The 13,567-nt window shown below is 55.1% G+C and overlaps 1 protein-coding gene and 1 long non-coding RNA gene across 3 annotated transcripts in view; one reads left to right on the top strand and one right to left on the bottom strand.

The window, feature by feature from the left end:
- Window positions 1-3,038: 3,038 nt before the first annotated feature.
- The window catches only part of CHRDL2 (chordin like 2), a 30,387-nt gene continuing 19,858 nt past the window's right edge, over window positions 3,039-13,567 (bottom strand). Inside the window, exons 6-12 of one of the 2 annotated variants that reach the window (XM_034666346.1) lie at window positions 12,623-12,678; window positions 11,532-11,700; window positions 10,530-10,724; window positions 8,186-8,359; window positions 7,287-7,341; window positions 3,875-3,967; window positions 3,039-3,159 (exon numbers count right to left, since the gene is read on the bottom strand). In XM_034666346.1, the coding sequence (XP_034522237.1) occupies window positions 3,877-3,967; window positions 7,287-7,341; window positions 8,186-8,359; window positions 10,530-10,724; window positions 11,532-11,700; window positions 12,623-12,678 (740 nt within the window). In that variant the 3' untranslated portion in view covers window positions 3,039-3,159; window positions 3,875-3,876. The remainder of the gene's footprint in view (window positions 3,160-3,874; window positions 3,968-7,286; window positions 7,342-8,185; window positions 8,360-10,529; window positions 10,725-11,531; window positions 11,701-12,622; window positions 12,679-13,567) is intronic. The other variant, XM_019795379.2, reaches the window with a different exon arrangement.
- Window positions 3,728-13,566, top strand: LOC117803363. Its single transcript, XR_004627153.1, has 3 exons — window positions 3,728-3,888; window positions 10,009-10,226; window positions 11,554-13,566. It is a non-coding gene; the product is annotated as an uncharacterized LOC117803363 (long non-coding RNA).

Here is a 13,567-nt window from a genome sequence, read left to right as displayed (position 1 = left end):
CCTCCCCAGGAAACCCGGAGGGCAGGCTTGGCATCGTAATAGGAAGATCAGGTTTGGGGGTGAGGAAGCCACCTGGGGAGGTAGAGGCTCTGAGCCCAGGTTGGTTGCACCTGCCCCAGCCCAGGACCTGGCGCCTTCCATGTTCTAGGACCCATCGGGGTACATACAGAATCGCAGACCTTTGCTGGAATCCAACCCCTCCAATTACCAGTGTGTGATCTTGATTGGGTCACTTCCTCTCCCTGTGCCTCAGTTTCCTCATTTCTTAATGTAGTTGACAGTCCCCATCTCACAGGGTTGTCCTAGGGATCTGATGAGACAACAGACTTGAACGTGCCTTGTTAACTAATGACCAGCCTGTGGGAGGGGATGCCACTATTTCTTCCAGAGCCCAGCCTGTGCCTCCTGGCCACCAAGTAGGACTCCCTCCTGCTGGAGTCTCGGGGAGCCCCGGGAGTGGAAAACCTGGGCAGCCCTGGGAGTCCACCCCTTCCTTCTCCCTTATCACACTCATGGGGAGACCAGCAGGGTTACCTAGTGAGTTAGTGGCTGAGGAAGAATGGATTTTAACTTGTCCTTAAACCTCCCCTCTTCCGTCCTCACTCCTGTTCTTTTACTTCCCTGTTCTGTGAGGTCTCGTCATCACCGAGACTTGCTTACATCTCTCCTGTCTGAAAAACCCTCTTCTTCCATCCATGTCCACTGCCAGCCACTCCCTGCCTGTCCCCTCTCCTTTACCACCATAGTTCTCCAAAGACTTATCTGTTTCCTCACCTCCCTGACACCGCCTCTGCCCCCTAAAACCTGTGGGGGGCCCTATGTTCTTGGACCCTTTCTGGGCCCTGTGTTACTGGACTCTCAGCCACCATAGCCGCCTGGCTTCTCTCTTTCCTCCACGGGAATTCCTTTGCTGAGGCTCTGGGGTTCACTCTACAGTCTCTCCCCAACCAGTGCCACCCATCTCCTGGCTTCATTACTACCTGCAGGTACCTCCTGTACCATCTCCGTCCCCCTGCCCCCCTTCCCTCCGCCTTTTCTTCTAATCCTCCTCATCCTTCAGAGCCTGCTGAAGTGTCCCCTGTCTGGGCAGGCCTGCGCTCACCATGGCCCTGCTGTTGCAGCCCTTGGCACTCATGGAGCTGTGATGTCCCTTCTCCTCCAGACTTCGGCTCCCTAAGTATAGGCAGAGCCGTATTGGTTCCTTACGCTGTGTTGGTCATCTAACCTAGGCCTGTCCCAGAGCAGCTGAGAAAGTGTTTTATGAATGAATACATGAAAGGGGAAGACGAGTCAGAGAGGTGTAAACCCATGGGAAAGCTGTGAGAGGTTCCCACGGCAAGCCTCGTGCGTACATACCCAGAAACGTCTGGACCAAAGGGAGGAGGTGCTGATATGCTGAACGTGCCTCCCGTGGTGGAAAAGGTTCAGGGTGAACATCACAGGCTTCAGATAAGCCCATCAAAGAGACCAGGAAGGCAGTTGGCCCGAGACGCCAGGAAAAGTATACGGGGAAGTCCGTTCCCATCCTGAGGCCTCAGCGCCACTTCTCATTGCAGAGTCCTGCCTGCAACCCTATTCTCCAGCAGAGGAGAGGGCCGTTGTGCAGGGGCAGGCCTGGGGGTGTCCAGGAAAGCTTTATGGAGAAGGCCCATCTGAGCTAAGTTGAAGGATGACCAGAGTTCCCCATGTGAACGCTGAGCATTCAGATTCCCATGCTTTAAATATGAGATGTTCAGAACTCCTCCCCCGAGTTCCAGCTTAATCCTACGTGGTGAGCAAGCAAGGCCAGAGAGCTGTGTCTTCTCTCGCAGCGACAGGTAGAAGCCGTGCAGAGCTAATGTCTTCTGACTCAGGGGAGGAGGGGGACATCCCAGCCGTGTTCCTCAAACCCCAGCCTCTCAAACCAGGCCCCTGGGAGGTGGTGGAGGGAGTTCGGGGAGAGTGGCGCTCGTCCCTGCCCAGGGAGGGCGGCGTTGGTAGGCGGCTTTGCAGACATCCCAGACCTCAGACACCCAGGTACAGAGACCAAGGCTCAGGGGACAATAGAGCCCTCTAGGTGGCTGCAGGTGGCCTTAGGCCATCTCACACTGCTTCTCCACAGCTTCCAATCCAGCTTGGGGTGGAGAGCAGTGCTGTGTGGAGGGGAAGCATGGGTCTCATGGGAGGCAGTGGGCCTGAGTTCTAGTCCTGGCCTCCCTAGCTGTCACTGTGAGGCTTTAGGGAAAACATTGGCCCATCCTGATCCTGTTTCCTCTTCTCTCAAGTCGAGGTAATTCCTACAGTGTTCATCTTAAGTGGAATCGTGAGCACTAAAACATCTTTGAAATTGCAACTAATTGAATGTGTAGGCAGGATAAATTATTAATGTTGTCTTTAATTGTAACTGTTAGGCTCTCTTCCCAGATTGCGGTGCTGGGGTTGGCGACATGACTGCCAAGTCTTGGAGATCCTTGGAGGCAAGACTCTTTGGGCTTATACCGGCAGACCTGGGGAGGGGTGCTAGCCCGGAGCCAGAGACCTGGGGCCCGCTCTGCCTCTGCTACTGCCCTGCCCCGTGGCTCTGGGCAAAGGACTGCTCCTCCCGAAACTCGGGTTCCTCCTTGTAGAGCATGGCTGACAGCTGTAAGGATCCCTGGAAGATTCGCTGGGGAAAGTGCTTTGAGGCTCCCTTTCCCCCTCCACTGGCTAACTGGAGTCAGTCCCTTTCCTAGCTCAGTGCCAGTGAGCTCCAGGAGGGGGGCACCCATAAAAGCAGGAGGAGCCATAGCTGGGGGCCAGGGATGGAAGCAGTACAGAGGCCGGAGGCAGGCAAGGGCCTGGGCGGGGAGGCTGGGGGAACCAGCTCTGGCTCTGGTAACAATTCACCACGAGGACAGGGACCAGCCTCTGCCCCTGCTGCATCTCAGTCTCTAGCCCTGTAAAATGGGCATAACCAGGCCTGCCTCGCAGTCCCTGTGGGAACACACGGAGACCAGACATGAACTGAGCAGGCAGGGTTGAGGGGTAATGCAACTTATCATTTATTAATATATAACAACAAAAAAGATAAAGCTCATATCTGCAACTGTTTAGGTCTTTGTTATAAGGTCTTGGTTGCTTTGTCTGGACTGGCTGTGACCTTCAGCTCCGGGGTCTGGGCTAGGAAAACATTCCGGTGACCTGCAGAGAGGAAAGCAGAAGAGGGGTGTGGGGGTGGGGGTCGGGGGTCGGGTGTGCGTGTGTGTGCGGCTGTGCATGCATGTGCACGAGAGAGGCAGAGTGACTGGGGTGGGAAAAACTTAGGACAAGAAGGGCGGTGAGAGCCTGGGTTTGGAGTCCACAGGAGGAAGGAAATGGGTATTTCCATCATAACCCCCTAGCCCGATCAGTTCTAGCACATGACCCCACCTTCAACCAACCAGCATTTGGGGCTGGGCTGGTTTCCCAACACCTGTTGGTGACATGCCCATCTGTGACTTCCTCTCCCCCACCTGAAGCCCCACCTGGGTCCATCTGCCTCCGTACAGTGCAGAGCAAATTAAGGGGCATCAGAAGGAAAGTGCTTAGGAGGGTTTCAATAGGAAATATTCCAGTAGAGAGGGGGTAGGCAGCATCACGGTTTAGGGGCTCAGGTTTCCTTCCTCTACAGCCCTGTCTCCCCCACTCCCAGGACCAAATCCAGATGGTTCTGCTTCACCTTCCTGCTCCCAAGCGCCCTGAGTTGAGAAATCTCTGGCCCAGACGCCCACTGGATTCCTATGCCGGGAACTGACGTCTGTGGCTGACAACCACCCTGCCCCCACCCCCCAGCACCAGCAGCCTGGAACTCCCCGCGAGGCCCTGGCCTCTGGCCCGGCTCTCTTCCCAGGCCCCAGTTCTCAGCCTAACGTCCCACCTTCATGGGTGCCGGTGAGTAGCCGGAAGTTCTGTGCCTCTTTCTGGAAGTCTTGCTTCCTGACTTTCTTGATCTGAATCAAGTGGAAGATTCCTGAGGGCAGAGGCAAGGGCATGAGCAGGGAAGGTGGGGCCATGCAGTCAGTGGAACAGGGTAACTTAGACACAGATGGGACTTAGTCACCCCTTCCCTCCCCTATTCCGACCAGACACCAAATCCTGTGGACTAAATTTCCGCAGTATTTTGAAACTATCCTTCCGTCTCCACTGCCACTCTCCCCATTCGGGGCCCATCACATCTTCCCTGGGTCCCTGCACTAGACTTCTGACCCCTCTTACTCCCTGTCCAAGCTGTGATCCTAACTGCAATCATTTGAAACCATACATTACCTGTCATTCCCTTTCCCTGACCTCTCATTGCCTCTCTGCAGGCCGTCCACTGTCACCCTCAGCATTCTGCTCTCACACTACTCACCTGTCCACAATGCAGGGTCGGGGGGAGGTGGGAGGCCCATATGGGCTGGTCATGCTTTTTTCTGGGCATACAGTGTGTGAAAGATATCAATAGGTGTGCTTATCAGACTCCAGAGAACATCGTCAGAGCGGTAGCCCCCTTTCAGCACTAGGCTCTGTTCACCCAACCCCTGAGCGGCCTTGCTGTCCCCTGAGGGGCCCAAGCCTTTACATAGGCCACCCCCTCTGCTGCAACCCTCTCTCCTATTGACTTCTGTTTGTCCTGTTACCACCAGATGAACTCCTACACATCCTCTAAGCTTCAGCTGGGAAGTCTTCCTGGATCTCCCCTTCCTTGATCTCCCCCAGCTCTTAGCTTCTGTTGGTCATTGTACCTATTTCTAATGCGCTATCATTGTGTCTATTCTTGCCTCCCCTGGTTACTCCTGCAGGGTTTTCCTCTCTGGCTCCCCTGAGCCTGGCCCACATTAGTCATGTAGGATGAATGAATGAATGAATGAATGAATGAATGAGTAAATGATCCCTTGATGAATGGATGGGTAAGGAAACATGTATGTGCCCAATGTAGCCCACACCCTAAAGGGAACGAGGTATTAGCTGGATCTCCTGATGTTTGCGTCCCACAGAGAGCTGGCCATGGGCACCACACATGGCACTGAGGCCCCGAGCACATGGGCTGTGAAGTTGCACCAGCTGTGACCACCAGGGTCTGTGGCCAGAAAGAACAGATGTGACGGCAAGGCCTCTGCTAGGCTGGCACAGCCCTCAAGAAAACGAAGAATTGGCCTTGCTTACGGAAATCTGGGTAGGATCCCACTGAGGAGAACGGTCAGCACTAAGGTCCGGGAGGCTGGGAATGTCCAGCATTGTTCTCAGGACCCCCAGTTCAGATGCCAAGGATTGGGATATAGGGGAGACTCACTCCAAAGGCCCAGGCTACATCACAAGCCTGAGATGGCGATGGGCTGTTCCGCCCCGGCCCGCTGCTGCACACACCCCAGAACACAAACCGGAGAGGAGGTGACAGGGATTGGGGGCGGTCTTTGCACTGGAGCCTGTAAAGCATGCTCGTAAGAACTGAGCTCTTGGACCTGGAATCAAGAGCTAGCCTGAGCCGCATGGCCATGCCTTTGGGGGCTGCGCCAGGTCTGAGGGCAGCTGGGCTCTCTGAACCCCCAGGACAGAGACGGTACCGGCAGGTGAGGTGAGGTGACGTGAGGCTCAATGTGAAAACAAGCCCTTTCTCGGTGGAGCCATCCACTGGAGGTGGGGTGGGGGCATGTGGAGTCAGGGGCTGCAGACCATCCGGGAGGCTCTAAGGTGCTTCCTTCCTAGACAGAGGCTGGAATCAGGACCCCTGAGGTCCCTTCTACTCTGAAACTCCAGAATCGAAAAGGCCTTTAACAATAAGCCACCCGGACTCTGGGGCCTGAGTCCAGTGTCGGTGTCTCTGGGCCAGTGTTTGCCCTTCCTCCTCCCGCCACTGAGGCCTGCTGATTCCACTCCTCTGGGTGAAGAAACAGGGTTTGCCGCTGATAGTCAGACCTCGGGAGTGTTTGCTTTGACCCCCACAGTGTGGGGCAGGGAGGTGATGGAGAGGCTGGTGAGGCACTCAGGCCGCCCAGGGGGTCAGGAGATGGGGAGGGGGTGTTTGCCAGTGACAGGAGGGGAGAGCCTGGCACCGTGAAGTTGAAGAGTCCCCACCACCTGCTGCTCTTCTGCGGGGCCTGGTGGTCATGAGATTGGCCTTGGGCTACAACGCTCCAGTCTGCGCCATTCTGGACACACCTTGGCCTTCCGCAGGCACCTCTCTGAAAGCATTAGGTCACCTCCCTGGAGGCGGTGCTGGGGAGAGTCAGACCTGGGTTTGAATCTTTCCTTGACTGCTAAAACTGTGTGACTTTGAGCAAGTCATTTTACCTCTCGGACTCAGTGTTATCTGCAAGACGGTGCAGGAATCCGTATCCCTCATGTTTCTTATGGGGATGAAATGAAGCACATTAGCATAGGGCCTCCTACACTCCAGTCACAGGGCAGAGCACAGTGCGTGGAAGCAGAGGCTCGGGCCCGTCTGCGGCTGTCACTGCCACCCTTGCCTGCGAAGTGCTCCTCTTGCCTTCCTAACACCTGTCCAGCTGCAGGCCCCTCCTCCACGAAGCCTTCCAGCCTGACCAGCTCAGCTCCCGGGGAGCTCCTGCCGCATCCAAGTCACTAAGCCCTGGGCTCCCAGGAACAGAGCCTGGGGCCTCTTACTCTCTGTGGTCCCAGCACATGGTGGGGTCGGACGGAGGTCTGGAGTAAACCAGCACCTGTCCAGGGACTGATGGGATCTCAAGGCACAAAACAAGATAAGGGTTTGCTGGATCTACCTCCCCAGCTGTGGCAAAGCCCGCACCCAGTTGCTGCTTGCATACTCCTGTGAGTTGAGCTGGCTCCCTCCCTTCTTTGATAGAAAGGGTCTAGGTATGAGAAAGTGCTGCCTCTCGTCGGTGGAAACATGCTTCTCTGTAATTCTAACTGAGGGGGTGGGATGAAGAGTCGGGGCTGTACCCATGTTATTTTATTTAATTCTCCAAAAACCCTCCTTCCCAATTAACAGAAGGAACAAAATGAGGCCCAGAGAGGTCAAGTGATTGCCCAAGGCCACACAGCTAAGAATAGCAGGGCTGGGATTCAAACCCAGGTCTGTCTGATTCTCAAAGCCCCTGCTTGTTGTTCTGACCCTTGTAGTCACTCAGAATACAACCGCTCCCCCTGCCTGGGGCAGTCCTTCAGAGCCAGGAAGCCAATGGTCCTGTCCCCCTGAGTCTTCTCTTCTCCAGGCTGAACAGCTCCGCTTTCTTCGTCCATTCCTCCTAGGACAGGAGGCAAAGTAGAGCAGGGAAAGAGCCGCATCTGACGTCACAAGACATGGGCTCTAGCTCCCGTCCTCCACTTACTGGCCGTGTGGCCTTGGGCCAGGTACTTCACCTCTCTGAGCCTCAGTTTCCTCATCTGTAAAATGGGGATAATAATACCTAACTTTCAGGATTGTTGAGGATCAAATGAGATAATGAGCGTGAAGCACTTTGGAAACTCTAAAGTGCTCCACACATTGGTTATCATTATCATGACCATCATTATTATGATCCCCTCTTCCACCCCCGCCCGCTCCAGCCAGAGCCATCAGGAGAGAAAAGTGACCTTACAGCTAATTCACACTTGAAGGGTTTAGTTTGTTTTACTGTACCCAGGGGATCTAGGTTTGGCAAGAAGAACCAAAAAGCCCCACTCTCAGCAATCCCCTTCTCAATGACAATGCCTCTTGACCTTCAGCTGGTGATCTGAGCATCCCGGGGCATCCAGGTGAGTTTCTCACAGAATGAGAAATAGGTTCTGACGTCAGCTTATCGGAGGGCTAGAATCCACCACGCAGAACAGGCTGAATGAGACCAGCCTCCAGGCCCTCCTGCTTTGAGGATGGTGTGAAGGCCCTTCTGCCCGGAAAGCTCTCCCCTCACAGAGGGCTGAAGTTCTACCAGTTCGACATGCCTCGCGCTTCCGCGGCATAGGCGGTACCCTGTCCTGGCTCCTTGCAAGTGCAACAACCCCTTCCTCCCAGGAGAGGGAGCACTTCGAGGCCCCGGCGTCTCCGAGTGGATGAGCTTATCAGAACTGTCAGAGAATCACAGAGAGAATCTGTCTCCCTCTACCTTGGAATTGGATACTTAAATCTAAAAGGGTAGCCAGAGGCAGGTCGTCCTGGGCTAGCGGCCCTTGATCAACAAAATGCCCCTACGGCCCCCAGTAAGGGGGCCAGGCCCGAGGTAAGCCCGGCTGGGAGTGGGCCAATGCTCACCTTTTACCAGCTTCCAGAGGTAGATTTCCACCTGCTCAGAGGCCTCATGCTCGAGGGCAAAGCGATGGAGGTTGTCTGGGCTTGGAGCTACTGATGTGTGGACGAGGACCCGGCCTGGCACCTTCGGACACCTGGTGGCACTGATGTCACTGGGGCCAGGGTCTGCCTTGTCCTCTGGGGAAGACAAGGAGCTCATGAACACTCTCACCGCACCCCACCCCCCACCCCTGCCTGGTAGGCCCAGGAAGCCAGGCCACTAGTCTGACAGCCCCCTCAGGTCTTTAAGGTCCTTGGGAAAATTCTGGTACCCCTGGCACCAGAGAGAGGGGCCATCTCTCCCATTCACCTCCCATTGATTAGCATATCAGAAAGCCTCTCATCCTTCTGGGCCCAGCTCACCTTCTACCTCCTCCAGGCAGCCCACTTGGAACAGCTTAGCCTACCCTGCTTCTTCCCGCTCACAGCCTTTAAACCCCTTCTTGCTTATGCCTCCCACTCATGCCCTTAGTCTCACTACCTTGCATTGCCTTGTAATTGTCTCCCTTGGGTATGTTTGTCTCTAAAAGAGACCTACAGGTGAAGGACAGGCTGTCTTTTGAGTCACCCACATCGCCAAGCACAAGCTGTCATGAACACACACAGAATGAAACGTTTGGAAGGGGTGAGGTGATCGTGGCGACAATGATGATCACGGTTGTGATGGTGGGAGAGGTGGTGAGGGGACAATGATCCGGCTGTAGCGGTGAAGGGGGCCACAGGGGTAGGGGGGGGATGGTGGTGATAGTGGTGATAGGTTTTGGTCCCAAATTGGATCCAGTCCTAAAGCCTTCACATGCTGGAATTCCAAGGACATCTTCCAGAATTTTCCACGTACCAACATTCCCTATTTTTCAGGGACTAAAGAACTAAGTCCCTACACATACACGCTTCCTTCAAAACTCTTACTAGTTATGCGGCCCTTCAAGATGTCCCGCTAAGAGTTGTCAGGCCACAGTCTCAATATTTTTAAGGGGAAATAGCCTGGGATGTGTGTTTGTGAAGGAGCCTAGCACTGAGCTACAGCCAGGCTCCAAGAGAATTCAAGTTGAATCCCTACCGTTCATGTGTTCCCAGTGCCACCCTGTCATGCTCCCTCTCTAACCCTGTCCTAGTAACATATGACTCTGATCCTATCCCTTACGTTTGGATTTTTGATTTACAATTTATAAAACATTTTCCCTCACCTCTGTCTGAGGCTTGAGAAAGGAAGATAACTTGTCTAAGCTCACAAGAGTAAGTTAGGAAGTCAGTTGGTAAGCGAGCTAACATGGACGCACTTCCTGATGTCGAAGCCGGGGGTTGGTGGAGACTTAAGACGGTTGCAGCCCCTCTGTCAACTCATTCGTAAGCTATCTGAGAGATGAGTACGTGATCTGCGTGAAATCACAGTACAATACCTGGCACTAGAAGGTTCTCGATGCATGTTTCCTTCCCCCTTTTTCTTCCCTATTCCTCTCCTTTTGGTGTTGCCAACCCAGCCCTCTAACCAGATGTGGCGAAGACACAACTTCAGCCCACACGTTCTACCCCACCTGCTCTCCTGCCAGCCTTGAGGGAAGGGGCCTGTTCCTCACAACAGCTACTGCTGACAACCCCAGGCTGCTCTTCCCATGAAATACTCGGATGTCTTCTGCACGCTCATGAATCCTAGCATCACACGACAGTGTTGGAAGAACTCAGCTGGCTAGTCTGGAAGCCCGAGTTCTAAATTCCAGCTTCGCTGCTGCTTTGCTTTGTGACTTAGGAAAATCCCTTCTCTTCTCTGGGTCTCCGTTTTCCCATAGGTACATGAGGGCTGAAGGAAGACAGCAGTGGCCAAGAGCATTGTCTGTGGAACAAGACAGTCCTGGGTTCAGAGTCCAGCTGTCATTTGAGCTGTGTGACCTTGGACAAGGTGCTTACCTTCTCTTGGTCTGTGAAATGGAGAAAAATATTCCTGCCCTGTCCATTTGTGGTGAGGAGTCCATGAATTCATGCATGCAAAATACCTACTTGGCACATGGTAAGCGCTCAATAAATATTGGCTCTCCCTCCCCCAAAGTCCTAATATCCTCTGATCTTATGATTTCATAGAATTGTAAGATCATTATTTGATTGATTCTGTGTATATGTGTAAGAGTCTCTAATCCGTCGCTATAACCTTCGATGTTCCCTAAGGCAAATATTTTGTGAGACGGGCACTTTCCTTTCCAGTGCATCCAACACCCCTGCAGCCTGTGGCTCTCAGTCCACGCCCCATCCCTGTCGGAGATGCTTCCGAGTACCTCCAGCCAGTGCCCTCCCTGCCCCCAGCATCTCTTTGTACCTGGGCAAATCTTGCAGCACTTCCCGGCCACTTTCTCGGGGTGATGGCAGGGGTACTCAGTGGGGCAGGTCACCCGCTGGCAGTCCTGGCGGCCGTCCTGACAGGTGCACAAGATGCAGGGCAGGGGTCCAAAGGAGCGGAAAGCTGGGTGCCACACCTCCCCGTGGGAGTATGTCTTCCCACTGTGCACACAGGCTGGGCCAAGGAGGGCGGGAAGGGAGGAGGGTCAGTGCTGCAGACCTGGGCCAGAGTCCAGGAATGGGTGGGGGCGGGAACCCTCGGGAAGTCCCTGCTCGGGTATAAAACTGGTCCCCTGTCCCCGACTGCTCCCCTGTTGCAGCACTCAGGGCTGACCCGTGCCCAGTACGTTCTTGCTGAAGATGGAGAGCCCTCCTCCTACCCTTCATGGGCACCTCTGGCACGGGGAGCACTGGGACCCAGTTCTGTCACCGCCTGGCGGTGTGGGCTCAGACAGGTTTTCTTAGCCTCAGTGTCCCATCTGTCCGACGGGGCCGAGACAGGGACTCCTGCAGCTGCTCCTGCCGCATCAGTGGGAACCCTGCCCCCAGCCTGCTTTCCTCCCCTTCTGCTGCTCCCTCCCTGCTGCGTCCTGACCACCTGCCAGCAGCCCTCCACTTTCTCTCACCACTTCCCGATACTACAGTATTTATTTACATGTCTGGAGCCCCTCCAGGACAGCGACCATTTTTCATCTCTCTGTTCTGTGCCCCTCGATTCCCAGCAAAGACATGGCAGAGGCTCCGAAAATATTGTCATGCCACCCTGTGGTCTTAGTTCTAGGGCTGGTTCTGTCTCTCGCTCAGTACTCTCAAGCTCGGTGCCCTTTAAGGACACCTTCAGTTTTGAGGTTTTATGAATCTACAAGCTCCCGGCCAAGTTGAGATCAGGGAACCACTGAGCAGCGAGTGCAGGGATGGGAGGCGGGAGCAGCTGGGGCCCCCTTGTCCCACCTCAGGGATCAGAGGAGGTCCCCATCCCCACCTTTCTTATGTTTCTCCTTCAGGACAATCTTGACTGTCGTGCTGCCTGCCGCCTTCGGTCGGAAGTGGCGAGGGATGAAGCCCAGAGGAGAGCTGAGGCCAGTGGGGGCTGGGGTGCCCAGGCCTCTCTTTCTCCCACTGTCCCCTGAACACGGATCCTGGGAATGTCTCTGCAAATAGCAGGAAGGATGGGGATCACTGATGGGCCAGGGCCAGCAGGAGAGGCTGCAGCGACGAGGCCTGCGGGTAGTCTCCACCCTGACTTCCCAGTAAAGAGAGACACGCGCTGGGGATGGAAGGATCTGGATGGGGCCTAAGACGTTCTCAGACAATGGATCTTTGAAAACTCACAGACGATGGTGGTTTGGAAATCCAGCCTCCACCAAGCCCAAGGATGGAATGGCAGGGGAAAAGGGGGAGCTCGCTAGTTCAGACCCCTGGGGAGTCCCTGAGCATGGAGGCCAGCCTTCAGTCCCCTGGGGTCCAGGTGACCCAGGCTGGAAGAGTAGGTGGAGTTGTTCCCATTGTGGACATAGCCCAGAGGGCGGATGGGGACTTGAGTCTGTGTGTAAGCCCATCATCCTACCCCTTTCCTCGCTGACCAGAGAAAGCTGGGCAGTTTAGCTCATCCTAACTCCAGACTAAGATCGACAGGGACCAAGACAGAGGGGAGGACAGAGAGGTAGCCCCCAAACAAAGAACCAGTACCTCAGGGGCTGGGTGGGGAAGGCTGGGCTAAGACAGAGGCCATTCAGGGGAATGTGCTGCCCAGAGGCAGCCTGAACTAGGGACAGACACAGGCTTTGGATAGAACCGTGGCAAAATGTTCCTCAGGAGGGAAATCAGGAAGTGTGGGGCCAGTTCTTGGCTAGCATAGTACTTTTTCCCAGGCCCCGATTGACCCAGCAGCCATGATGGGAGGCTAGGGAGAGGGGCTGGAACATGGTGGAACTCATGTTGCTGACCTAGGGGACAAATGAGAAATAAGGACAGTAACTGGTATTGCCCGTCCCAGAGTCCTGGGCTTTAGGTCGTGGCTACCAGCCGCCCTCACCAGCTGTCCCCACCCTGTCAGTAAAGCGGTGCACTCACCACCCCGTACTGTGACTGCGTGGTGTCCTCTTCAGCTGATCTCTCACTGGAGCCATCTGGAAACCCAAAGGGAGGTTGGGTCAGCCTCCACCTCCTCAGCCTTGCTGACCGGAGCCCTGCAGGCCTTCAAGCTGCCAGGCCTGGTGCCACTTCTGCAGTCCCAGCTCACCACCGGGTCCCTGTGCCCCAATGGGGCCTTAGTCCCCCTTCTCATTGCAACCTCTCCTCACCCCTGGGTTGACAAATTCCCTGCAACTGGGTTGCTGCCTCAGTTTCCCCACACTGACCTCCTGGCCACCATTAGGACTGAGCTTGGCTGGGCCAGAGCATCTTATTCAGTGCCCCTCACGGGTGGCCCAGGGGCCCAGCATCCCATCCCTGCGGTCTTGCTTAGTTGCAGCCCACTGGGGAGCCACCCTATCCAGCCACACTTGAAGTCACCAGGCCTTGGTCTATACTATCCACTCGCAGGCACCCGCCTCCAGCCTCTCTGTTCTCCCAGTTGGAACACCCTAGGACTCCATCTTCCACCCCGTGGGGTGCCAGCACACAAGGCCCTGAGGGGACTCTGTCTCTCCAGCCCCTGCCTCACATCCAGTCTGGCTCCCTCTGAGCATTCTTGGTTCAAAGACCAAGAACACTGGAATCAGACAGTCCATTAGAAATCACCGAGGCCAGCCTCTCTGTGCATACATGACACAGATGAGGCCCAAAGAGGGGAAGGAATCTGCAGAAATTAGCTGGAGGAACCAGGACTAAACTGGAGTCACCCGGCCCCTGGTCCACAACACCAACATCTAGAGAAGCATTCGACTATGAAGCACTCCCTTCCCCCTGTCCTGCCTCCTCCAGGAAGCTTTCCTGAGCTACCTCAACCACAGGGTACAGTCTGACCATCTGTGCACTTGATTCTGCTCAGGCCATTTGCCCTTCACTAGTTGAGGT

This window comes from Ailuropoda melanoleuca, chromosome 8 (assembly GCF_002007445.2).
Source record: "Ailuropoda melanoleuca isolate Jingjing chromosome 8, ASM200744v2, whole genome shotgun sequence".
In the NCBI taxonomy this organism is placed as follows: domain Eukaryota; kingdom Metazoa; phylum Chordata; class Mammalia; order Carnivora; family Ursidae; genus Ailuropoda; species Ailuropoda melanoleuca.
The sequence above is the reverse complement of the archived record's forward strand: the minus strand, read 5'-3'. Positions and strand labels throughout refer to the sequence as shown.